At 36.1% G+C, this 24,483-nt stretch overlaps 5 protein-coding genes across 6 annotated transcripts; 3 read left to right on the forward strand and 2 right to left on the reverse strand.

Moving 5' to 3' along the window:
- The first annotated feature begins 1,248 nt into the window (after positions 1 to 1,248).
- LOC110786782 (potassium transporter 2) lies at positions 1,249 to 7,375 on the forward strand. Of its 2 annotated transcripts, XM_021991362.2 has the most exons (10): positions 1,249 to 1,403; positions 1,703 to 1,907; positions 1,995 to 2,229; positions 2,342 to 2,587; positions 2,972 to 3,025; positions 4,549 to 4,809; positions 5,101 to 5,153; positions 5,285 to 5,402; positions 5,681 to 5,935; positions 6,046 to 7,375. In XM_021991362.2, the coding sequence occupies exons 2-10, from the start codon at positions 1,866 to 1,868 to the stop codon at positions 7,143 to 7,145; spliced, it is 2,364 nt and encodes a 787-aa protein (XP_021847054.2). In that variant the 5' UTR covers positions 1,249 to 1,403; positions 1,703 to 1,865; the 3' UTR covers positions 7,146 to 7,375. The 2 variants fall into 2 exon arrangements, with proteins under 2 accessions (XP_021847054.2, XP_056695006.1); XM_056839028.1 differs by lacking the exon at positions 1,995 to 2,229.
- A 986-nt stretch (positions 7,376 to 8,361) lies between these two features.
- Positions 8,362 to 9,831, forward strand: LOC110786742 (uncharacterized). Its single transcript, XM_021991318.2, has 3 exons — positions 8,362 to 8,727; positions 9,275 to 9,338; positions 9,423 to 9,831. The coding sequence occupies exons 1-3, from the start codon at positions 8,437 to 8,439 to the stop codon at positions 9,590 to 9,592; spliced, it is 525 nt and encodes a 174-aa protein (XP_021847010.1). The 5' UTR covers positions 8,362 to 8,436; the 3' UTR covers positions 9,593 to 9,831.
- Positions 9,832 to 10,619: 788 nt separating this feature from the next.
- Positions 10,620 to 12,260, reverse strand: LOC110786783 (proteasome subunit alpha type-4-like). Its single transcript, XM_021991363.2, has 2 exons — positions 12,102 to 12,260; positions 10,620 to 11,577 (listed from the first exon to the last, which is right to left on the reverse strand). Exon 2 carries the CDS (start codon positions 11,569 to 11,571, stop codon positions 10,819 to 10,821), a length of 753 nt encoding a protein of 250 aa, XP_021847055.1. The 5' UTR covers positions 11,572 to 11,577; positions 12,102 to 12,260; the 3' UTR covers positions 10,620 to 10,818.
- Positions 12,261 to 12,778: 518 nt separating this feature from the next.
- Positions 12,779 to 18,031, forward strand: LOC110786784 (mini-chromosome maintenance complex-binding protein). The gene is made up of 14 exons (XM_021991364.2): positions 12,779 to 13,164; positions 13,266 to 13,379; positions 13,467 to 13,574; positions 14,036 to 14,161; positions 14,498 to 14,542; positions 15,007 to 15,123; positions 15,217 to 15,375; positions 16,122 to 16,196; positions 16,285 to 16,398; positions 16,514 to 16,716; positions 16,810 to 16,945; positions 17,073 to 17,300; positions 17,417 to 17,484; positions 17,618 to 18,031. The coding sequence occupies exons 1-14, from the start codon at positions 12,997 to 12,999 to the stop codon at positions 17,730 to 17,732; spliced, it is 1,776 nt and encodes a 591-aa protein (XP_021847056.1). The 5' UTR covers positions 12,779 to 12,996; the 3' UTR covers positions 17,733 to 18,031.
- Positions 18,032 to 19,084: 1,053 nt separating this feature from the next.
- Positions 19,085 to 21,766, reverse strand: LOC110786785 (cytochrome P450 81Q32-like). The gene is made up of 2 exons (XM_021991365.2): positions 20,597 to 21,766; positions 19,085 to 20,001 (listed from the first exon to the last, which is right to left on the reverse strand). The coding sequence occupies exons 1-2, from the start codon at positions 21,551 to 21,553 to the stop codon at positions 19,375 to 19,377; spliced, it is 1,584 nt and encodes a 527-aa protein (XP_021847057.1). The 5' UTR covers positions 21,554 to 21,766; the 3' UTR covers positions 19,085 to 19,374.
- Between the last annotated feature and the right edge of the window lie 2,717 nt (positions 21,767 to 24,483).

A 24,483-nucleotide genomic window follows, 5' to 3' on the forward strand; every position in this document is an offset into this window, starting at 1 on the left:
TTAACAATTTGAGATGCATAGCATTAGGTTTGTTGATACGTCAAGTTGTCAAGGGAATTGATAAGTAACGATAGATGTACATTCATTTGAGAAAAATTATAGGAAACCCACCAAATTAAAGATATATTGAGTACCCCACGCCACCATATACTTTCTATTACTATCGATCAACTATGTTACTACCAAAAGAAAAAAATTATACGAGTAAAAGGTAATGATACAACATCAACAATGTTACTTTTATAACAAAATTTTACAATTATACACTTTTTTAACGGCTATATTTGCTATGTGTATATATCACGTGATGATGCTATTCTCTCAGACAAAATCTCACTAACACACTTCAATGTTCCATGCCAAGTACGATACTCGTGACACTACAAATAATTTGTGGAACAAAAAGAACAAATAATGTGTTCATCTTTGCAACAAAAAGAACAAAATAATGTGTTCCTCTAACTAAAAACAAGGATATAAGTTTGAAGAGGTAGACTTGTAGAAAGATTATTGTAAATATATATGTAGAAAATAAATGTAAAAAATGTGATTGTTCTAGCTGGGGCACATTATCCATACATCGAATAGTCGGTTCTTAACTTTGGAATATCAACTGTCCAACTGATGGTTAGCTAATTAAGGAGTAACTCAAGTAGTCAAGAACCACCTACTCACATGTTTAAATTGATTCCTAAGTACAAGAGGTGGGGATTCAACAAACGTGTGGAGCATACCTCCCAAATCATCCAATTTAACTACGAAAACACAAGTTAGTCAGTCCAGTTACGCGGTTTTTTGCTTGAGTCACTCGTAAGCATTTTGCAGCTGATGAGACTAGACCGTGTAACCTCCAAATCATAAGGTAAGTCCTCCATCAGCTCCACCAACTTGTGTTGGTTGTATAAGACTATGTGATACGGAGTAGTCACATTATTTAATTTTCTGTCCTATTTACATTGATTTGGTAGTTTATTCGGATCGGGAAAAAGACTATATTGACACAATCGTATTGTGATGATGATTCATGACTAGTTGACTACACGATGCATTACATACCACAATGTGACAAGCCTAAGTAATAGTAATGGACTATCTACTAAATGTACTAATGGAGTGAAATTTAAGCATTTATTAGGAGGAGAAAATTAGGGCCCCAATGTTAAGAGAAATAGATGGGTGAATTAAATGACCATTATTTTTGGTGGGGGGTCCTTTGGTATGATGGCATTAGTTATTAAAACTGTCGTTAGCTCACGTGATTATGCTACAACAATTTACAATTAAACTGCCGTTTTTTAACATTCCTTCTTAATTACTGTAATTTTTCATTCCATTCCAACAATCTTTCTTTCTCTCACATTCCACTCTTAAATTTGCAACCTTTCCGGTTCTCCTTCTCCATGGTAAGTCCGTCACTCCTTATCGATTTTTAGTTGCTACGTACTCGTGTTCTTTCTTTTAAACATTGCCGCCTTAAAAATCTGATTAAATTTTAGTCAATAATGAAAATGTGAATCTTGTTATTATATCGATCTGATTTGCTATGCTCAGAAATGCAGTCATCTAGCTGCTAAAATGACGTCTTAAAGTTGATGATTTTGTGTGGGTTCCCCATAAAGTTGCTACTTTTTGTTCAATTTTTTTGTCACTGAAAAAGACTATTCCTAAAATATTTATAGTAGTATATTGTTTTTGCGCATAGGTGAGATGAAAGTTTCAAGTTTGAAGATATGGGCTGTTCTATTTTAATCTGGGTATCTCAAAAAATTGCCTCTTGAATCTTGGTTTTTGTTCTAGAAGCTCATAGAACACTCAAACCCTCCCATTTCATCTGGGTTAGTTGAAGAATTTACACCCACAAAATTATGGACACTAATAGAAATTGCTGGGGGTCCAACAATAATAAGGTACTAATTACTTTCCACCCCTTTAATTTCATCCTGATTTTGTGTTTTAATTATTTTCAATTTTTTTTTTGGATTTTATTTTGGTAGGACAAATCTTGGAAAGCAGTATTGGTATTAGCATATCAAAGCTTGGGAGTAGTATATGGGGATTTGAGTATTTCTCCATTGTATGTGTTCAAGAGTACATTTGCAGATGACATTCATCATTCTGAAACAAATGAAGAAATTTTTGGTGTTCTTTCATTTGTTTTCTGGACTCTTACTTTAATCCCTTTGTTTAAGTATGTTTTCATAGTGTTAAGAGCAGATGACAATGGTGAAGGTAAGATTTTGTTCACCTAAATTTGAAATTGTGTTAGATTTTATACCATTTTTGATTTGTTGTTAATGGTAGGTAGATTGTAAATAATTATACCAATTTTTTTTGTGTGAAGGTGGTACTTTTGCGCTTTATTCATTGATATGTAGGCATGCGAAAGTGAGTCTTTTGCCAAATAGACAGGCATCTGATGAAGATGTTAGTACATATAAGATGGAGCATCCTCCTCAGAGTAATAGCACTTCTAAGGTTAAAATGGTGCTTGAGAAGCATAAGTCTTTGCGGACTGCATTGCTTGTATTGGTTCTTCTTGGTACTTGTATGGTTATTGGAGATGGACTCCTTACTCCTGCTATTTCTGGTATAATTTTCTGTCTTTGGCTAGCTTTTTCCGTGGCTTTTGTTGTTCGGACTCTTTGTTTCGCCTTAAGAACTTGTGTCGGATCCTGGACACTTTGTTTTAGACCATACAAGATGTAACTTTAAAAAATAAGAATAGCCGAGTTTGACACTTGGACACATACTCGTGTCTGACTTCGAGCAATATAGATATTTAGGAACAGTCTTTCTAGTTTCAGATTGAAGATTTTATTTTGTTGGAATGAAATGTTTTCTTTACTTTCCATGTTTGATTCTAATGTTTTGTCGGAGAGAAATTGAAGATTCTCTTTATTGATCAAGAGTAACATGTGTGAGAATACTCTTGCCTGCCTCTCTGCTGATGTTGTGTGCTTTTTAAATGTAGTTTTCACTGCTGTTTCTGGCCTCGAGTCATTGATGTCCCATGAGAATCATCAATGTAAGCCTTCTAAACTCGTTTGAGGTTCTTCTTTCACTGATTTTAGATTGTCTGTTAGAATGTTCTGATCATAAGTATGCAAATTGTTTCTTTGTTCATAGATTTCGAAGTCTAGCTTGTATCTGTAGCATGTCATACACTCTATTACCAGAATCATTATGAAACCAAGCTAATTTTTGTTCTTGATACGAACATGACATAGAAAATTGTATTATGTCCAATTAACGTGAGTCACGTGACAATCAACTAATTTGACCAGTTACTTTTCAAAGCAAACATTCTCAGTACTTCATTGTGATCACTGTTTTATAGTATTGGATAATTTGGATTGTCTTAGCTTGGTCACTTCTTGTTAGGCACATCTGCAACTTGGCTTAGAATTTTCGTTATTGTTATTCTCGTCTTTTGTTTATAGAATATTTTGCTAGGAGGTCCACTGGATCTCTTTTAAGTTAATAGTTAGCTATCTGGGTATTTGGCTTGAAATGATGACCACACTGCTTTATATTGATATCGAAAAAGACTGTTGATAAAGTTTTCCACCTATCATGTATGTTGGAAACCTGTGGTCTACGTTTTATTCATTAAGTACGTTTTTTCCTCCCTAAGTTATTCCCAAGTTGGACTAGAAATTGCGGTCCTAGTGAAAGGTAGGTGTTCCTGTCCACGAATTATCAAAAAACACAACTTTGAAAACAGAGAAATAGTCGAAGGAGTGTCAAGCACAGATGGAGCTCTTAGATTTTTAGTAATGAACTGGGTAGAAAATAAAATGACTGGATTAGTTTTTCTAAGGCACAGAGTCGCACTATGTTAGTTTGCTCAAGGGCAGTTCATCTTTCAGATAATAAAAAAAAAATTAAAAAATAAAAAGAAACATATTGAAGATTATTTTTTAAAGAAATACTCTTGTAAAATTAATAGAAGTTTTAAATTTTATATAAATTATTGGTAAACTTGATAAATTTGACCAAAAAATCAAATGTGGGTTGTGGCCTGTTGTTTTGGGATGGAATGAGCAGACTATACCATCTTTTGTGCTCCTTTGACTTTCGATGTGTTGGCACTGGTGTTAGTGAGCCCACAATTTGAGTGGTGATAATGTGTGTGGGAAAACATACACATTGTGCCATTGTGGTGGTTACTTACTAGATATCATGGTTGAAGGACTAGTTACTTCTTTGAAAACCTTGGGGATTTAAGTCACTTTTGTACGGCATTATATGCTAGTATTTGCAGATTATAATTAAGAGGATTTACATCTTTGCTTTCCAAATATAGTGTTAGGAGATCTTAATTTAAATTTGTCATTAAAGGGTAATATGGGATAGGTTTAATTTTACTTACTAAATTTAGTTAGTGTCCGATCATTTAGGGAGTGTAATAATACTACTTGAGAAGCAACTTCTTAATTACCGGGTATTTCATAAGTGTAGCTAATATATTTCTAACCCTAGTTGAACTGCTTTTCTACTTCAAGTTGAACACATTTTAATGACGATTTTATTACACTTCATTTGCAGATGCTGTGATTCCAATCACATGCTTCATCTTAGTCTGCCTTTTTGCTCTTCAACATTATGGAACACATCGAGTTGGATTCGTCTTTGCCCCTATAGTTTTGATCTGGCTATTATGCATAAGTGGTCTGGGGTTATATAATATCCTTCGTTGGAATCCACATGTTTATCAAGCTATTTCACCATATTATATGTACAAGTTCTTGAAGAAGACTACAATAAGCGGATGGATGTCTTTGGGAGGTGTTCTGCTGTGCATTACAGGTGAAATTACTACCTTATTCTCTCAAGTACTATACCTATTATCAATCTGAAATTCGCTGATGACTTCATCTTTACCCAGATGTATTTCGGACCCAAGTATTGACCTCTTATTAGTGCCCTTTTATATCCCTATCATTAGCTCGCAAGTTAGTAATTAGCCACCGTGAATTATAGTGTGGCGACCTTTTTTTTTTTAAAAAAAATAATCTCATCTCCTCATATTGAACAAGCAACGGGCTGAGAGTCTCCTTAATTAAGTTTACACAAAGATCCTAACCTTCCTCTTTGCAGGTTCTGAGGCAATGTTTGCTGATTTAGGCCACTTCTCTTATATGGCAATTCAGGTAAATATTGCAATTTCCATGTTTGAAGAGTTATTCAGTCATTTTGAGCAGAAGTTCTGTTGTCTATGGTTTTTCTTGTATTTTAATGCACTCAGCCACAACCAGGAATTCTGACCGCCCGTCTCTTGCAGATTGCTTTCACTTTTCTGGTATATCCTACGCTCATACTAGCTTATATGGGTCAAGCAGCATATTTGTCAATGCATCACGAGAATGCTGATGCAATCAGTTTTTACCTCTCTGTGCCAGGTACCTCAATTTTCTACCTCACTAAGCATTATAACAATTAACAAGTCTTATTTCTTCCAAAATAAGTTTGTTGCTAAAGCAAAAAGCATACATAGAGGCTGAAGCAATATCTTTATAGGAAACATTTTACTGATGATATGACTACCTTATAACTTAGATGTTGAAGTAATGCTTAAACTGAGTTTGCCTCTAGAAGTCTAGAGTCTTACACATTGTAGGAAGATCTCATGTTATTTGATTTAGCAGTAAGAAAATTGACGCTGAAACTTATGGTGCAGAGAAGGTCAAGTGGCCAGTAATTCTGGTAGCAATTCTTGCTTCAGTTGTGGGAAGTCAAGCAATTATAAGTGGGACATTCTCAATCATTAACCAAAGCCAATCACTTGGTTGTTTCCCCAGAGTCAAAGTGGTTCACACCTCAGATAAGATACACGGCCAGATATATATTCCTGAGATAAACTGGATACTGATGGTACTTTGTATTGCTGTTACAATAGGATTCAGAGATACGAAACATTTGGGGAATGCATCAGGTACTTTAATTTTCGCATTTGTTACTCTTGCTAAACTTTTTTCTACCATATTTATTTTCAGTTTAGTTTTTGGCATGCTAAGAAACTTCAAATTCTCATTTGCCCTGCAGGATTAGCAGTGATGACAGTGATGTTGGTGACTACTTGCCTAATGTCCTTGGTCATGGTTTTATGCTGGCATAAACCTCCAATTTTAGCTCTATGTTTCCTTCTCTTTTTCGGTTCGATCGAAATTCTCTACTTCTCGGCTTCTCTTGTAAAGATTGCCGAGGGTGCCTGGCTTCCGATCCTGCTAGCCCTCATTCTTATGACCATCATGTTTGTATGGCACTACGCCACCATCAAAAAGTACGAATTTGACCTCCACAACAAAGTCTCCTTGGAATGGTTGCTAGCCTTAGGTCCAAGCCTAGGAATATCGCGGGTCCCAGGCATTGGCATGGTCTTTACCGACCTCACTTCTGGCATCCCGGCAAACTTCTCTCGGTTTGTCACAAATCTCCCTGCATTCCACAAGGTATTGGTGTTTGTGTGTGTGAAGTCTGTTCCTGTTCCCTACATTCCCCCAGCTGAGAGATACCTTATTAGCCGTGTGGGGCCCCCAACTCACCGATCTTATCGGTGCATAATCCGATATGGATACCGTGACGTCCACCAAGACATAGATTCATTCGAGTCTGAGCTAGCTACAAAGTTGGACGAGTTCATCCGTTATGATTGGGTTCGGGACCAAGGAGAAGCCCAGCAGTCCTTTGATTATGACGAGGCCCGGTTAAACGAATCTAATGGGTGTAGATTAGCCGTGGCAGGTACCGTGAGATACTCCCGTGAACCACCGTATGAGATTGATGAAAACCCGCAACCAGCAAGCGTGTCCATTGGACTGCCAACAGTTGACAGCATGGGGGATATTATGGAAATGGAGCCTGTGAAACGAAGAGTAAGATTTGCTGATCAAGCATGGTCATGTGATGAGAGAGAAAGTCAGATGCTTCAAGAATTAGATGATCTATGGGATGCTCAGCAAGCTGGGAGTGCATTTATAATAGGGCATTCCCATGTTAGAGCTAAACAAGGGTCATCTTTTTTCAAGAGGATTGCCATTAATTTTGGGTACAATTTTCTTAGAAGGAATTGCAGGGGACCTGATGTTGCGCTCAGGGTGCCACCAGTGTCGCTTCTTGAGGTTGGCATGGTCTATGTTGTTTAGGACTTGGATTATGCTTTGTAATTAGTTTTTAACTTAAATCGGTTTTGTTAATACACATGAAAAGAGAGCGAGCAGGCTGTTTTTGTGCACTGTTACGTAATAGCGGGAAGTTTAGGGCATGTTTCATGTCTGCTTAAAAAGAAATGGTTTGTAAAGTTTAAATTTTCTGATGTTTTAGCATTTTACTTGTTTTGACCCAGTGGCAAAAACTAAGGGTTTGTTTATGATAATTGATAGGCCAGAGGTCTGAATCCCCCCTCCTCTATTTGTAATTCTTTGTAGGCTATTGCACCCTCCTTAATGGGGAAATAGGCTTCTTAATATGGTGAGGAGGACAAAACTCATATTTTTCATTCAGTTTGCTACTCTTCAAGCCTTCTAACCAGCGTACCGAGTACATACATCATTAAATTTAGAAAAAATTATTTTTTACTACCTATAAAAATTATTTTTTACCACCTAAAAAATTAAAAACTTGTGTTTTACCACCTAAAATTGAATTAAAATTTATTTTTTACCATCTGGAAAAAAAAAAATGAAACATTTATGTATGGTTACCTAATTTAATGTTCCTTTAATTTTTTACACTTTGTATGATTTTCTTTTACTCTTCCACCCTTCGCTCTTTATTTTCAGTAAACTTTGTCAATTTTGTCAATTAATGGTGGTGAAACAATTATGTAAATTCTTGGAACATAAGGAAATTGGGGAAGAAAAGAGAGTTAAATACATTAAATCGTGTAAGAATAGAACATATAAGAATTATTACCGTTATTGTGACCCTCTACATATAAGAAGTATATTTTTTCATTTTTCAGGTGGTAAAAAACAAGTTTTAATTTTTTTTAGTGGTAAAATACAAGTTTTAGTTTTTTTGGTTGTAAAAAATAATTTTTAAATTTATTCCGATGATAAAATATATTTTTTCCTAAAATTTAAGCCAATAACTTAAAAAATAAGGCTACGAAAAGGTTGAAATTCCTTGGTAGAAATACTTGCAATTTGCAAAAATGTATGGCACACAAAAGAATCTGACGCAAAGCCTCCCAATTGACTAGTAAGCTAAAGAGCCACGTCTTCTTTGTTTCCTAACCAAGATTTTCTGAGTGGTAACTAATCTCCCACAGAACGTGGCTCTTGTCACCTAGCAACCTTAACTTACAAGCCCCACAAATTTGAACTGCTTATTTTCTAAAAATAACAATTTTCATACACACATATATAATATAGTAATATAGTCTATAGTCTTAAAATTCTTATTACAAACATCTTAACAGAACAAAAAGGAAAGATGGGATTCAGAACATTGCCCCTATCATCTTCCCAAAATGGGATCTTCCAACAATCCATAATAGCTCCTAAAACCATGCTCAGACAAAGTTATAGACAGAGTAACACAGTAAGAGTAGTCTCGGCGAAGAAGGAAGACGACGAGGAGCAACCAAAGAAGACAAAGCAATCGTTTTTTACGAGTGTCACCGATGCTTTGGATTTTGCTCAAGCTAGGTCAGTTGAGGATGCTCAGCTTATTGAGGAGGCTAGAGAAACGACTGGCTCAGGCCGTCAGATGAGTAAAGAACAGGTACTAATCTTGGTTTAACTTTTTATTCTGGGCTTTTCTTTTTGGTTAGGAGGATTTCGAGAGAAAAAGAGCTTTTTGGAATGAATTAGAGGTTTGACCTTTAGAAAAAGCTAATTAAAAGTGTTTGGTTAGGGAAGGTTTGGGTAAAAAGTTAATTAGAATATGAAAGTGTTTGGTTACGAGAGGTTTGGAAGATAGTTTTGGTAAAATGCTAACTTTGAAAAAATTTAATATAGAAGCTTTTCATAATTAGAGGTTTGAGGAAGTGAAAGAAAATGACAAATTTATCCTATTATTGCCTATAATTACTTCCACTACCAACTTTGATACTCTACATTATTGTTATCCTAAAATATTACTCACAGTTCCGGTTAATACAAACCGCTAATAGCTAATTTAACCAATTAGTCAAACCAGATAATACGAACAGCTAATTGTTATCCGCTAGTCAAATCAGCTAGCAACTCCGAACCAAACATGGCCTTACTGTTCCCCTTACGTAGTTTTGATTCTAAGGTCTTTGGTATTTTTTTCCTTTGATGTTTAGTATGGAGCTCTTCGGAGGAAAATCGGAGGAACATACAAGGATTTCTTCAAGTCATATGTCGAAGGTATGCACTATCAACAATTCACCCGCTGTTAGATGTTAGCTATTCGCCGTATTGTTTACTTAATCTTGAATTTTGGTCATGTAGTGGATGGGCAATATGTGGAGGAAGGATGGGTGGACAAAACCTGCAAAGTGTGCAAGAAAGATACAGCAGGTGAAGCAAGGCAAAAGGACAAGCTTGGGAGATATGTTCATGTTGCTTGTCTTGACAAAAAGAATTCTGGCAACTTTTTTACTAATCTCTTCTTCAGATGACCGGAGCTGCTAATGTTCCTGAAGAATTTTGTTTCATAAAGGTCAATCATTTGGTAGCAATATATACAGTATACTTGTATGTAATTTCCTACTCATTGTTCTACAATCTACATGTAATGTTTCAATGTTGGTTTTCTTGTACGCACTTGCTGTATTAGCTTGTTCCATTTGTTTGCCACAAAAATTGGTGGTACTATTGATATTGTGAAATATATAGACTAAATTAATTTTGGTTGAGATATTCTGATTAATCAATAGAACTTCGAGCAAAAAGAAGTACCTGAAAGCCTCTTGTAAATTAGTGATCAAACCTTAGTACTAGTCTAGGCCAGACTGCATTGGTTTCAGACTTTCTGTACCCGAGCCTCGGGTCTAAGACTCCGTTTGGTTTGGTGTAAAACATTTTCAATGGAAAATGATTTTCCATGAAAAACATCTTCAAAGGAAAACACAATTCCAAACTAGTTTTCCTTTGTTTAGTTACTTTGAAGAAGATGGTGAAGATTGAGGGGAAGAAGGGAGAGGGTGGTAAGGAGGAAATGTGGAAAAGTGGTTTCCCTTCCTTTCAAATGGAAAAAGCTTTTCTACCTTTTAAAGAGTTTTGGAAAATTATTTTCCATCCCTTGCCAAACCAAACAACGTAAAATGATTGAAAAGGGGAAAATCATTTTCCATGAAAACGTTTTACACCCTACCAAACGGAACCACGGTTAGTTGTTAACAAATAATCTCAGTACTCTGAAACCAGAAATTGATAAGCAATTCTTCTGGTAAGTTTCATACTAAAGAAGCAGCATCAACATCTAGTTAGCTTGCAAGTAAATGGTTCACATTACAACAACACATATCAGTAGTTTCATACTTTCAATACAGGAAGCGGGAGGTTATAGAAATCAGTGACACACGGCACTTAATTCAAACAAAATAGCAACCGTGAGCAGGACTTGCTAAAATCGTGATTTGCAGTATACATTGTCACAAAGCAATATATCTTCTGAGATTATTAGAAGGGATCAATGATCATTGGTTAAGTAATGGATGCGCAAAGCTGAGATTGACAAACAATACAACAGAGTAACAACATAAAGCAGCAACATCTAATACATGGAGAGTCTGCGATTTTAATTCCCGAACCAACAAAGACAGATTCAACCATAACAAAATCATATTTTGCATATAATAATGAGTACATTATAGCATCTGACAGCAAGGGATTTAAATGACACTCAAGAGGCTTCTGCAGCAGGTTGAGTCAATCCAGCTATAGCCAATAACTCGTTCAAGGATTCTGGAGAGTGTACCTGATACTTGACTTTCCCAGAAGGCAGAAGATAAACTTCAGCCAATTCCAGCTTCTCTGAGGTAAGACTTGTGCTGTCCATTGTCTTACCAAGGACCTTTAACGCAAGCTGAACAGCACCTTCGCGGTTAATATCATCCTTGTAGTCCTGCTTAAGCATCGACTGTGCAGCCTGATTGTTAGCTCCTATTGCCATTGCCTTCCACCCACCATAGTTTCCACTCGGGTCACTCATATAAAGCTGAAACCCATAATTCTTGTCCCACCCAGCAAACAGAAAGGAAACACCAAAAGGTCGAAGCCCACCAAACTGTGTATAACCTTGCTTGGTATCACAAAGGGACTGGACTAACTGCTCAACAGGCATGGATTCTTGGTACGAAAAAGTGTAACGCTGAGCTTGGACTCGAGCTGTGTTTATCAGAATGTTTGCATCAGACATAATACCAGCCACAGCACAAGCTACATGATCATCAATCTTATACATCTTCTCATTTGAAGTAGAGGTTTGAAGAAGCTTTGAAGTAACCTTCTTCTCACCAACCAAAACAACCCCATCATTAGCCAAAATCCCTATGGCACTTCCAGCATTTCCAATCGCCTCCATGGCGTACTCCACCTGGTAAAGACGACCCTCCGGAGAGAATATCGTCGTTCGGCTATCATACCTCCGAGACATGATTCACTACCATCAACATAATAACACATCATTACACATTATCCTCCAACAATATGATCTCATTCATCAATAAAATCTACGGCATTGCTCAAGAAAATCATCTCATTTATCCATCAAAACACAATACAAGAAATATATCAGAAGAGATTAAAACCCCATAAAACAAAGATAGATTTCAAGATAATCCAGATTTATACAAACAGAGTTCAACTAAATTCGAAGAAATTTACAACAGTGTATGCTATTAAGAAAATCCCAGTTCAAATTCACAGTTGCTACGCTAAACTGAAATTTAAAATCGTAGAATCTAATCAAAAGTATAACATGCTAATTCGGTACTCCGTATTTCGAGCTCCATTTTCCAATTTGAGTTCTTTGTATTTTGAATTTATCATTTGAATCGATTATGCATCTTATAGATCAATGCAAAATACAAATGCAATATAATATCAGCAAAATTATGTAGCCAGAAATCCAGAAAGTAAAATCCTAAATTGAATGAGTGAAGAGACGGGAAGAATAATACTTACAATAATGGATAAAATGTAGCTTCAACAATCTCAATCTTTCAGTTCTCTGTGTTTCTGCAACTACTTTTGTTACTCTTTTGCCCAAACTCCTCTCTGGTTATTATTTTGCTAGTCTTTGTTTTCTTGAGGAAGAGGCCACCTCTTTTTTTCCTTTGCTTTTTTAAAAAGAAAAAGTAAAGAAGACCACTTTTAGATGGGCTTACTTTTGTTTTTTGTTTTTTTCTTTGAACAATCCAGCCCATTGAGTTGTGGTACGAATGTACGATGGTATCCACAAATCATAATATCCCACCATCGCAGACTCATTAGGCCTAGTCACTTTTTAAACCCGAATCAGTTCCAACCGAATTCGAGATTGACAGGAATCGAAATTAAGTTCAATCCGAAACATTTTATGATTCGACTTCACGAGAATCAAAGTTATCTGAATCAAATCGACCCGAATAGAAATATTGACTCGACATTAACTGATTTTGACGTGACCCGAATCGTTTATAATCGATCAGATGACCCAATTAGACAGCCATACTAATATTGTAAATTCTTTAATAAAGACTAATAACTTATATACGATATACACACTTTCGAATCAATCTTGACATCCTCCCCAATTTGCACTAAAAAAAGAATGGATGGAATTCATTCACAGTTCCCATAAATAACGTTCTAAACAAGTGAGAGAGTCAACCATACGAAGCGTTTTGTCCTAATACTCCACAGAAACCCGCGTTTAGAAACCTCAACGATCGGGAAATGGCGGGAAACCTCCATTGCCTAGAAAAATAGCGGGAAAATCCCACCTACATACACTCCCCTCTCCTCCACGCCGCTCTTCCACCAGTCCACTCAACCAAACACACAGGATACCGTTTGACGAAGAGAGAGAAAGATCAAGATGGTAGGACTACCGTACGACTGCCTCGCAAACCCTCTCGGAGCCGTCCGATTAACCTTCGACAAAGCCGTCTCCTCCGGCCTCAATCCCTCCACCTCAAACGGCGGCGATTGGGGCTCCGCTGATCTCTTCCGCCAATTCCTTTTCGATGACGGAGGCCATTCTCAGGTACTCATTTCCTTCGATTTTTAGGGTTTCATAGTCTCAATTATTTTTTTTACATTCTACGAGTTAGTATTAATTTTTGTTTTCTTTTTGGTGATTTTAAGGTTCCGATTCTTAATGCTGAGAGTGTTAAGCATTTACCGCCGAATTCTTTGGTTCGATTTCGAGGAATGATCCAAGATATGCTAGGAAATGAAGTTTATGTTGGTGCTTACAAGGTCCCGGTTTTTTGTAAAAGGATTTTCACAAAAGTAATGGTTTTCTTTTGTAGAAATTAATGTTGTTTTTTGTTTGTAAAATTGAAGGATGGTTCTACTTGGAGGACTAATAAATTCTCAGATGTTTCTCAAATTGAAATGGATATGTCCCCTGATATGAAGTTATGGGAGCGTCGCTTGCTCTATTGTGTTCCTGTGAGTTTTCCCTTTTCTAGTTTCTTTCTTAACTATAACTTCCCTTGCTATAATTTATTTTTCTGAGGATTGGTATCTGATGAAAGACGGGAAATTGATTGAATTGATAGTGGTTGGTCCATAGTTTAGTTGGTATAGACATAAAATTGTACTCTATATATATATCCAAGAACACCGATAGTTTTTTACATTTTCTCATCAACATCTTGTTTTAATATAGTTATAATAGTGTATTTGCGAATTGCCTCTAATACGATATTCGTGATATAGACTTGACTATTGATGTCCCGTTGATGTATGTAGAGTGACATAGAATTCGGTATCAAAAGAAATTTGCTTAAAATAACCTACGTTTCTTGGATTCGAGGGAGTAGTATCTTCTGTGGTGTTTAGATGAGAATAAGAGCCTGGAAAATGTAGTTTCTAAGCAGTAGTTAATTTTGTTTGGTGAATATTTTTAGGTCCCGGGGCTGAATTCATGGGCAGAACCTCTGGAAGCTCTGTCAAATCAGCAAAAGACTTTCCCTTCTGAACAAAGGGAGAAGCGTCCTAGGGATGATGATGAAGCTGTTGATCATATGGAGTTGGTAAGGCTTTTGATATTTAAAGATGTTTGTTTAACTCATAGTTGCTTATTTAAGTTGAGTATGTTAACAAGAGGTGGCATTAGCGATTACTGATTCCTGCTCTTAAATGACATGTTTTTAGGGAGATGAGAACATTGTTATTGAAACAACATCCTATCAAAAGACTCATGTAGGTTTTATTGTATTATGCCGATGTACTACAGTATGCATCTTACAGATCGATAACTACTTAGACCTAAAATTTTGAAGGTCATGAATGCACTCTAGATTTATGTATTGTCTAAGTTGTGCTCCACTGACTGTTTTATGTAATCGCTTTTTCCTTCTTCTTGGCAGGGGTCAAGTCAGGGCTGTCAGGATTCTCCGATTACCAAAAAGATGGTTAGTAATACGTATCTTGTATTCTATGATTTGAATTTTCTGGTCTACTAGGTGACTGGTGTCCAGGTTGGAGTTTGTTGAATTTATGGTCTCATTATGGAACCCTTTTAGATAGCAGAGATGAATGGGCCAATGCCTTCAAAGCTTATTTTTGACATGATAGTTTTGAAGTACAACTATCTATAGCCCATTAGCCATCATAGCACGCTGCAGATACCAAATTACTGAGGGTGCTACTATGGAGAATAAATTATTATTGCCTGTGTGAAGATGGAGTATTATGAAACTTCTCCCCTCCTGCGAAATAATTCCATATCTGTAGCTTATTTTGAGTAATTCTATATTTCTATGCTCAACTGCAAGTTTAGGATCAGTCTGTAGCTGGAGCACCTGTTTTCCCCCTTCCTCTTAAAGTTTTCTGGACTTTTCTTATCTATTTAAATGTGTGAATTTTCCAACTTCAGAGAGATGAGGCGCATCCTTCCTCGTCTGCAATGCAACAAGACATGGTAAATGAAGGAACCACTCCTTTCTTTGGATCACCTGAGTCAGAGAGAAATTCTTTTCCTTGTCTGGTTAAGGTATGCTGATCCTAAAGTTTTCCAATCGCCTTTGTATTGATAAAGTTTTTTTGTGCTGGAAGATTTAACTGTTGTACACTTTTTCATGGGCAGATCTATGACACCCCTGAATCTGATTTAAAAATGAATGAGATTTTTGAGTTTATCGGAGTCCTGAGTTTTGATCCAGAACTAGCACTAAGCAAGGATGAGTCTGATATGCAGTCAAACGACCTTTTTGAAGATGACTTGGTTCAGTTACCCCCTAGCAAGGTTTGCACAGAATTTCCGATATAACAGTTGTTCCCAATTGTTAATTTTATATTTGAAACCTCTAATATTTGCTTGCTCCACTACGTACTACGTACAATGCACTTGACTTCTTGGGGAGTAGCATTTTTTGCTACTGCTGCTCAAGTAATGAAGCATTAGTCTAGCGGTGAACGGTGAACCAATGATTTAATAACAGATACTTTTAGTCCAGTCATTGCTTTTGTTTCAGCTCACACAAATTCTTATTTACAAGGGTTGTACAATAAATATTGTACACTAGAGTAAAAGTTAACTCAAAATGCTTAAAAGTCAAGCTTATATATGTAAAAGTTATCTACTTTTTAGTGATTTTTTTTTTTCATTTTAATAAAACTTATTTCTTCAAAATCACTAATAATGTATAAAATTAATCATATAACCCTTTGAAATGTTTATCTATTAACTTTTTTTACTAATATAAAAGTTAATCAAAACTAGGTTAAAGTTACAAGAAAATGAGTAAAAGTTATATTGGTGTACAATAAATTTATTGTGCACCTTGTGCGCGCAAGACCTTTTGTTCAACTCAACCTTGATTTAAATCTCTTTCCTTTAGTTTCTTTAAAGATGCAGAGTGAGACTTTCATGGAATATTGAATTTTGTTACAAATCCTATAATTAATCTGTGAAAACTTGACCATCAATGAGGACATCTGCAATGTTTTCCATGAAAACTGGTTCCAGTGAATAACCAGTTCATTTTGCAGGTACCACGTATCCACTGTCTTGTACACAAGAAGCTTGTGGTCCACGATTTCGTTGATGGTTCAGCCATGGCAGAAGTAATTACCTATATACCCTCTTGAATATCATTTTTATTACTCATTTTCACTGTGTTGGGTTCTTGAACTAACTAATTGTCTTCTGCAGTCAAATCCCTCACTGATCAGAGGAACAAGGGAAAGCTTGCTTAGTCATCTCACTGCTGTCCTTGGAAATGACGGGATGGCAGCTCAATTTCTGTTGTTACACCTCTTATCTCAGGTAATTACCTGCGTTTATGTTCCCATCCATGATCTTTTCTTCTGATTCAGAGTTTAAGAAGCTTTATGAGAGAAGCTTTTCTACCAGCATCATGATTAGGTATCCTTATTTGTAGGTCCATGCCAGAGTTGATGGTGTCCCTGTTGGGAAGCTTGCGCTTAATTTCACTAACTTTAGCAAGGAAACAACATCGGTCTTTGGCAGTCAGCTTAGTTCCACAATGAAGGAACTTATTCCTTTTACACAGAAAATATCTCTCACAATCGAGTACCTTAACAATGCCGCACTTGCCCCCAAAAAGGATTATCAAGCAAATAAGTAAACGAAGCTCTTTCCCCTACGTTTTCTGATTCCAATTGCTGTCCTATATACCTTGTTCTTACACTTTCTGTTTCTATGGTTGGATAACAGATTGGTGTCTGGAGTTCTTCAGCTGGCAGAAGGGTCACACTTAATCATCGACGAGACTGAGTTGCAGGCTGGGACCCTGAACCCGATGGGAGTTGAAAATGCAAGATCATTGAAGAACTTGACAGAATCACAGCAGGTAATAGTCAAAATTTATTGTGTGTAAACCCAACATTTTCGGACCACATCCTGCATGGTGTATTGGTGTGATCTTTTAAGTAAGAATAAAAATATTCAGTCTACTAAAATAACCTTCTGCCCCCTAGGTTGAATATGATTTCCAGTACTACAAAATGGAGATGACGGCAGATGTGCAACTGCTTGTTCTATCTGAGGGGAAATCCAACATTCTGCCAGCCGATGTAGTACTCCCTTTTCAGCCTTCATCAACAAGTCCCCCAGAAATTGTAGAGGAAGCTATAGTACAGTCTTGGAGATGGTACTTAGCCAACCTACGATCACTATCACATTCAATTACTCCTGAAATGCAAAAGGTATCACTTGTTCTACAGTGGCTTATCTTGATAAAATAATTTCCAAGGGTTTTTTTGCGTATAAGTTTATTCATTAGTGCTGCAGAAAGTTGATTTTGGTTATGCATTTACTACAGGTGGTCGAAGAAGATCTAGTGGCAGCTAGGCAAGCAGACCGGAGCTTAGGGAGCCAAGATTTTAGCAGGTCTGCAAGGAATGCATGATGCCATAACCTCCTCATTACAGTTTTACACGAATTGTCTAGTCAATCGTTTTTTTTTTGAATGTAATACGAGTATGAGGTAGTGAGCATTTATAGTGTTTGTTTATGGTTGCAGATTGCTGACAATGAGTAGACTTATGTCATTGAGCTTTGGCGAGACAAGTCTGTCCATGGAACACTGGCAAATGGTGAAGGAATTAGAAAGACTTAGAAAAGAGAGACTGAGATGAAGCCATTTGAAACATGTAACAAAAATGTCGATCTATATTGCTGGGACCCACGCCACGGATGAAGTCCAGTGTCCATGCTCATGGAGTCATGGCCACTCCATAACAAGTCCTAGTAACATAGTCTATGGTTATTCAAGTGGCATCATGTAGAGCTGGTTTCACTGTGATCTGCTGAAATGTGGACATAAACATATATAGTTGTCATGTTACTAATGTATTCATTCAAATCAATCTACCATCTTTGTTATCATTTTCTACGCACATAGCTTTCAACGCAATAAATGTGAATGCTTTCTAGAGTTGGATGCTTATGGATTTAGTTTTCGTCTACGGTTGGCTGCGTATTGATGTAGGTTTCATCCAGGGTTGGCTGCGTATTGACACTTACTGCCTTGTGTAAAATTCAAAGATAGAGATCCATCTGATAATTACATGCGACTATCTTATCATGTACATTACCCTTTAAAGATTATGAATGTTGTTGTGATTTGACAATAGGATGAGCCATCTTTCATTTTTAGCCATCAGCCAAACACTTGGAGTTATTTGCTTTTACATCGACAAATGAATTTTGTATTACTCCATGACTGTTTGCTCTACTGTAAAAGTCGTAAAGAGAGACAAAGTTGCACAAATGTGAGAACAATACGCTGTTTATTTCTTGACATATCTCCATCCATATCTGTAGATAACTTATTTCAATCTTTCGAGGCTTCTGTTGCATATAATTGACAAAAGATAATTTTTGTTAGGTCTCTAGTCAAAATCTTCCACTCTTCTTAATTTGTCTCTTCAATTAATTTGTACGAACTACTTTGTATTATGTAATCAAATAATATGATACTCCCTCCATAATTTTTAGGTGTTATATTGATCCACACAAAGATTAAAGTAGGTGAGTTAATTTTCATATAATAATAATGCAAGTGGACAAAGTAGACCCATGGACCATTGTTTATAATATCAGTTGGACCCCAACTGTTACGGTAAGGAAACTTACGTTATGCAAAGTCGTATTGAGATGCGATGTATAATGTACGGAGTAATTTACATTGTTTAGGAATGTATCCTAATAGTTGTAGTTTACTTCTCTTTACCATCAATGACAATAGACAACAAGTTTTTTCTTTCAATAACATTCTACATGGACCTATAGAGAAGTGAAAAATAATAAACAATGGAGAGTGGGAACCTCGTATATAATATTTTAATGTAATTGATATCTTGAGGGTTCTTATTACAATAACCTTATTATATCGGAGTATGAGTAACCTCATTATACATCTTGTTGATAATATACATACTTTATTTTATTGTTGTTGTGAATGAGCCACAAAGACGGGTCGATGCTATACACATATATGCATTGACCATACATGATGAGGTTACTATACTCCCCTCCCCGACTCGACCACCCTGTTTTATTAACTTCGACAATACAACAACAATGATAAAGACAACAACACATCATATTTTAGAACATATTACATGTATCAGGGTGCACTGTACACCTTCTTAAATTTTCTCCTTACATGTGAGAAGAAAATATGACGGGAGATCAGCTATAAGCATAAAAATACCATTGGATGGATGCACCCTAATAATTTTCACATATTTTGGGTATAGTGGACGAGCCAATGACTTAGAATTGGGATAAGACACCCATCATGCTAGGGCGAGTTCTACACTTAGCCCGAAGAGGTTCAATTTTGGTTAAAGAAACACCACCACTTTCTTCCATACCAACGAATTCCTCTCCAATTCTCTCCCATTCAAAGCATTGGATCAATATTGCCACCCCCAACCAAATGACCTTGCCAGCCAAGTGCTCACCTGGGCAAATCCTTTTCCCAGCACCAAACGGCATGAATTTGTAACCTACTTGTTTACTCTTCATCTCAACCCCTACGAATCTCTCTGGCTTGAATTTCCGTGGCTCGTCCCATATTTTAGGATCGTTGTGTACGGCCCATATGTTGTAGATTAGCATTGACCCTTTTGGGACATTGTATTTCCCTACTTGGGAATTATCCCTTGACTCGTGAGGTAATCCTGTTGGACCTGTTGGGTACATTCGTAGTGTTTCGTTTATGATGCATTGCAGGTAAGGGAGGTTGTTCTTGTCCGAATCTTCTACTAAACGACTGTTTCCGACGTTTCTATCCATCTCTTCTTGTGCTTTCTTCAACACGTCGGGATTGTTTACAAGGAGCGACATCACCCATTCTATTGTTGCTGCTGAAGTGTCTGTTCCACCTTGAAATAGTGCCTGTTACATACATAGAGTGTGTAAATTTAATATCCACCATGTCAATGGCAACTTGAACCCTTTAATTAGAGGGGAAACATAACAATTAAGCAATATAATAAGATTATCCTATTTGTTTTTTCACGGTTTCCAAGATATGACTAAAACGTGAATATCTCTAATTCTACCCGCGTAAAACTTGTAAAAAGTTGATATTTCAAAAATATACATTGAAATATATCTAACAATATCTCACATGACTATATTATTTCTTACAAGTATATACGAATTTATGGTCAAAGTTTTCAAAGTTTGACCCAAAATATTACAATTGGGTAATCTTTTAAGAATTGAGGGAGTACTTCATATGATATTTAGTTATTTACACAAATTATACTCAAACTACACTACAAAGTTTTCCGCCTGGAGGTTGACCCCCTCAGGCCATAATTAACAAAGAAACCACTGAATAATGTAACAACTTAATTCAGATTTCAGACAAAGTATGTTATATTAACTGAAGAATGAAATTCAATTTTTGATTCCTCTCTTTACCGCAACAAAATAAGAAAATAAAAAAAAATTAACAAGAGAGTTGGAGTAGCATGTTACTTACCAAAATGAGGCTTCCAATCATGTCATCAGAATAATATTGAGGATCCTCCTTTTGCAAGGACAGTAATACATGAATCATTGCCCTTTTCCTCCCATCAGACAAACGTCCTTGACTTTCCAACTCTCTATGTTCTTTCATTAATCCTTGCATGAACTCATTCTTTTCTTTTGTCAACTTCTCCATAAACTCCTCAGGTGATCCTAAAAACACCCTAAACCACTTCAAAATTGGCAAGAAATCTTCCAAGTTATTCACCCCACTCACTCTAAAACTACTCTCCACAATCTGTTGGAACCTTCTAGAAGCTTCCGTCGTCCCCTCCCTCGCCTCCTCATCATAATTACTCTTCCCCATTAACATCCTCATCATGTTATCTAAGGTGAGCCTAAAACAAGCGGACTTCATCTCCACTATTCCGCCATTTTCGGCGCTTTCTTTTATCACCCTACGGATAAAGGACCGGGCCACTTCGGCCCGGATCCCTGACAGGATTTGCAGTCGTTGAGGAGATAATATCTCAACGGCTGCAATCCTCCGTAGGTTTTTCCAATGGTCCCCATAAGGGGACCATGCGATGTTAGTATAGTTATTACCACCATGTTTCCCAGGGAGGAGACGAGGGCGGTCAACAAAGACATCACTCTTAACAAGACACTCCTCAACCGCCTCCGGAGAGGAGAGTAAGAGGACGTTCCGAGCTCCCATCTTGAGGTACAGGACCGGGCCATAATGGGCCGCCAATCGGGCTAGGGAGCGATGGATGGGCTTCTTAAAGAGGTATAGGTGGCCTATAATAGGGAAAGAAAGAAATGGAGATGGTGGTAACTTGTCCTTAAGCTTGAAATTGCGTAGGATGGTATGTTTAAGGGTCAAGTATGCAGCTAGGAAAAATGCTACATACTTGAAAACTATGATAATGGTATCCATATTCCAATCTTTTGATAATAATGTCATCATATATTTTATACGTACTATGATGAATTAGTTAATTCGTAGGAAATTTAGGCACAAAAATAAATGTGGGTTTATAATTTTGATGTGTTAAATTTATAGTAGTTTTAGTTTTGAAAATTCTAATCCTGGTTTTTCTAATTTGGGGGGTTAAATAGAGTGGGTAAGAAAATCCAAACCACATGCATAAGCTAGGTTCAATTTTTGTATCGTAATAAAAGTGGAGTAATAATTAAGATTTCATTTGAAAATATATTCTAATTAGGGAGAAAGTACTTTTGACCAAAGTTCATGACTTAATTATGTAATACTCCTTTGCCACAAAACAATTGTCACTTAAAACAGCATCTTTTACCAAAATGGCTATTTTTACAATTTTATTTACCAAATTGGCTACTTTACAATTTTATTTAACAATATGGCTATTTTTAATTACCACTAGGCACTAGCTACTATTTTGACTTTTCAAGTAAAAACCAATCAACCGCTTTCAGTATTTTTGAGTGAACCGATTTGAGTTATTTATTTATTTATTAGTGAACCGGTTTGATTTTATTTATTTATTTATTTTTAATGAACCGATTTGGTTTGAGTTTTTTTTTAGTGATCTTTTTTTAATGAGAAACTTTTGTGTGAGACCGCCTCACAGGAAAGACCGCCTTGTTGGCAGTCTTGCTGGCAGCCATGTTGGCGCGTGTGCTGACGTCATGCTGACGTCAGCATGTAATTTTTTTTTTTGGAAATTTTTTTTTTGAAATTTTTTTTTTTTGAAATTTTTTTTTCGATTTTTTTTTTCAGGCTTAACTAATTGGACTTTATGCTTAACTAATTGGACTTCAAGCTTAACTAAATGGATTTCAGGTTTAACTAATTGAATTTCAGGCTTAAATTTTATTTTTTCGATTCGAATTTTTTTTGAAATTAAAATTTTCAATTTTTTTTTGGTACTATATAACTATACTAGTGTAAAACATAACTAAAATTAATAAAAATCATAACTAGTTGAATAACAAAATAGTTAAGGTATAAAGACAAATAGTTAAACTTATGAGTCAAATAGTTATTAATTTTAAACAAACTTATTATTAACTAAAACTCATAAAATCTTAACTAATTAGTTGCAATGCTTAACTAATTGATTTCATTGGTTAACTAATTGGTTTCAGTGCTTAACTAATTGGTTCAGTACTTAACTAATTGGTTTCGTTGCATAACTAATTAGTTTCGTTGCTTAACTAATTGAATTTTAAACTTAACTAATTAGTTCCAGTGATAACTTAATTAAATCCAGTGCATAACTAATTGATTCTAGTGCTTCACTAATTGATTTCAGTGCTTCACTAATTGGTTGCATGCTTTAACTAATATGTTACATTACTTAACTAATTGCTTAACTAATTGGTTCTGAAGCTTAACTTATTAGTTTCATTTTTAACTAATTGATTCAATTGCTTAACTTATTAGTTTCATTTTTAACTAATTGATTCAATTGCTTAACTAATTATTTTCAATGCTTAAAATTTTGTATCTTAACTAAAAATCTGAAATTCGTTATCTGAAACTCAAAAATACATAACTAAAACTCAAACAATGTTAACTAAAACCAAGAAAATCGTAACTTAAACCGATAAAATCATAACTAAAACTCGAAAAATCATAACTAAAGCCTTGAATGAAAATTCAAAAATACGTAACTAAAACTCAAAAAACCTTAACTAAAACCAAAAAAATCGTGACTAAAACTTAAAAATTAATAACTAAAACATAGAAAATAAGTCCATCAACAATTATTTCAGAATTATAACTAAAACTAAAACATAATTATTCTTAACTAAATACAAAAAAAGTGTAACTAAAACATTACAATTCTTAACTAAAACTAAAACACCAGTGCTTCCAGCTACGAATCCCCAGTCTGCAGCGATTCTATCACAATAATCGGCATCACACGGCAGCAGCAACACTGCACAACCATCAGCCAGACCGCCACCACTGCAAAGCCTCCTCTTCCTGCCGGAAACAAGAACAAATCAATTACATCCACATAAACTGAAAAAACTGAAAAAAGTAAACCTAATCAATCCAATCTAATCGACACCAAAAACCTAAAGGATTAAACAAAAACCTAATCAATTTAATCGAAGCGAAACAAAAACGTAATCGAATCAAAAACAAAATCTCAAGAGTTGACCTAATTACATCAAAAATCAAAATCCAAAAACTTCAGCATAACCATAGCTTGAACCATCAAAATCGACAACAATAAAAAAAATGAATTACATACCTTGAAGATTTAGTTCGAGCGAGAGAGAAGCCGGAAATTTATAGGTTGCGCAAAGGAGATTAGATTTCCGACAACCTTCGATTGCGACGATGGCAAGGCGGCGACGCCGGATTCTCATTCCTCTCTTTCCTTCGCCGCTCTGGTTTTCGCTTCCCCATCCCGCCGGCCACCAGGATCCCGCTGCTAAACACCACAATCGACTTCGCTGTTCTCCTCCTCCACCACCACCACTGCCGCCGCTTCTTCTATTCAAATCATCAAAAATTAGGGTTTCAAAAATCAAAATCGAAAAAATTGAAGAATTTCAGAGGAGATAGAAAAGAGAAATTCAGATGAAGGAGAGAGATGAGGAATTACCTCAACAAGCCACCTCCGTTGCTCCTCCGTGGCGTCGAAAAGGAAGAGAATCACCGTTGCTCCTCCTTCATCTCGTGCTACTCGGTGGAACGGGAAGGAGCTCCGCCACCGCCTTCGCCACCTCCGTCGTCAATTTTGATGAGAAGTTGACGGCATTGAAGGAGAGAGAGACAGAGAGCTTTGGAGGAGAGAGAAAGGAATTAGGGTTTTCAAATGAAAATGGGAAGAAAATGTGTATTTATATTTTGATTAAAATAAAAGGTTGATGAGTCATGCCACATCAGATGTTACGTGG

This window comes from Spinacia oleracea, chromosome 1 (genome assembly GCF_020520425.1).
Source record: "Spinacia oleracea cultivar Varoflay chromosome 1, BTI_SOV_V1, whole genome shotgun sequence".
NCBI lineage: Eukaryota > Viridiplantae > Streptophyta > Magnoliopsida > Caryophyllales > Amaranthaceae > Spinacia > Spinacia oleracea.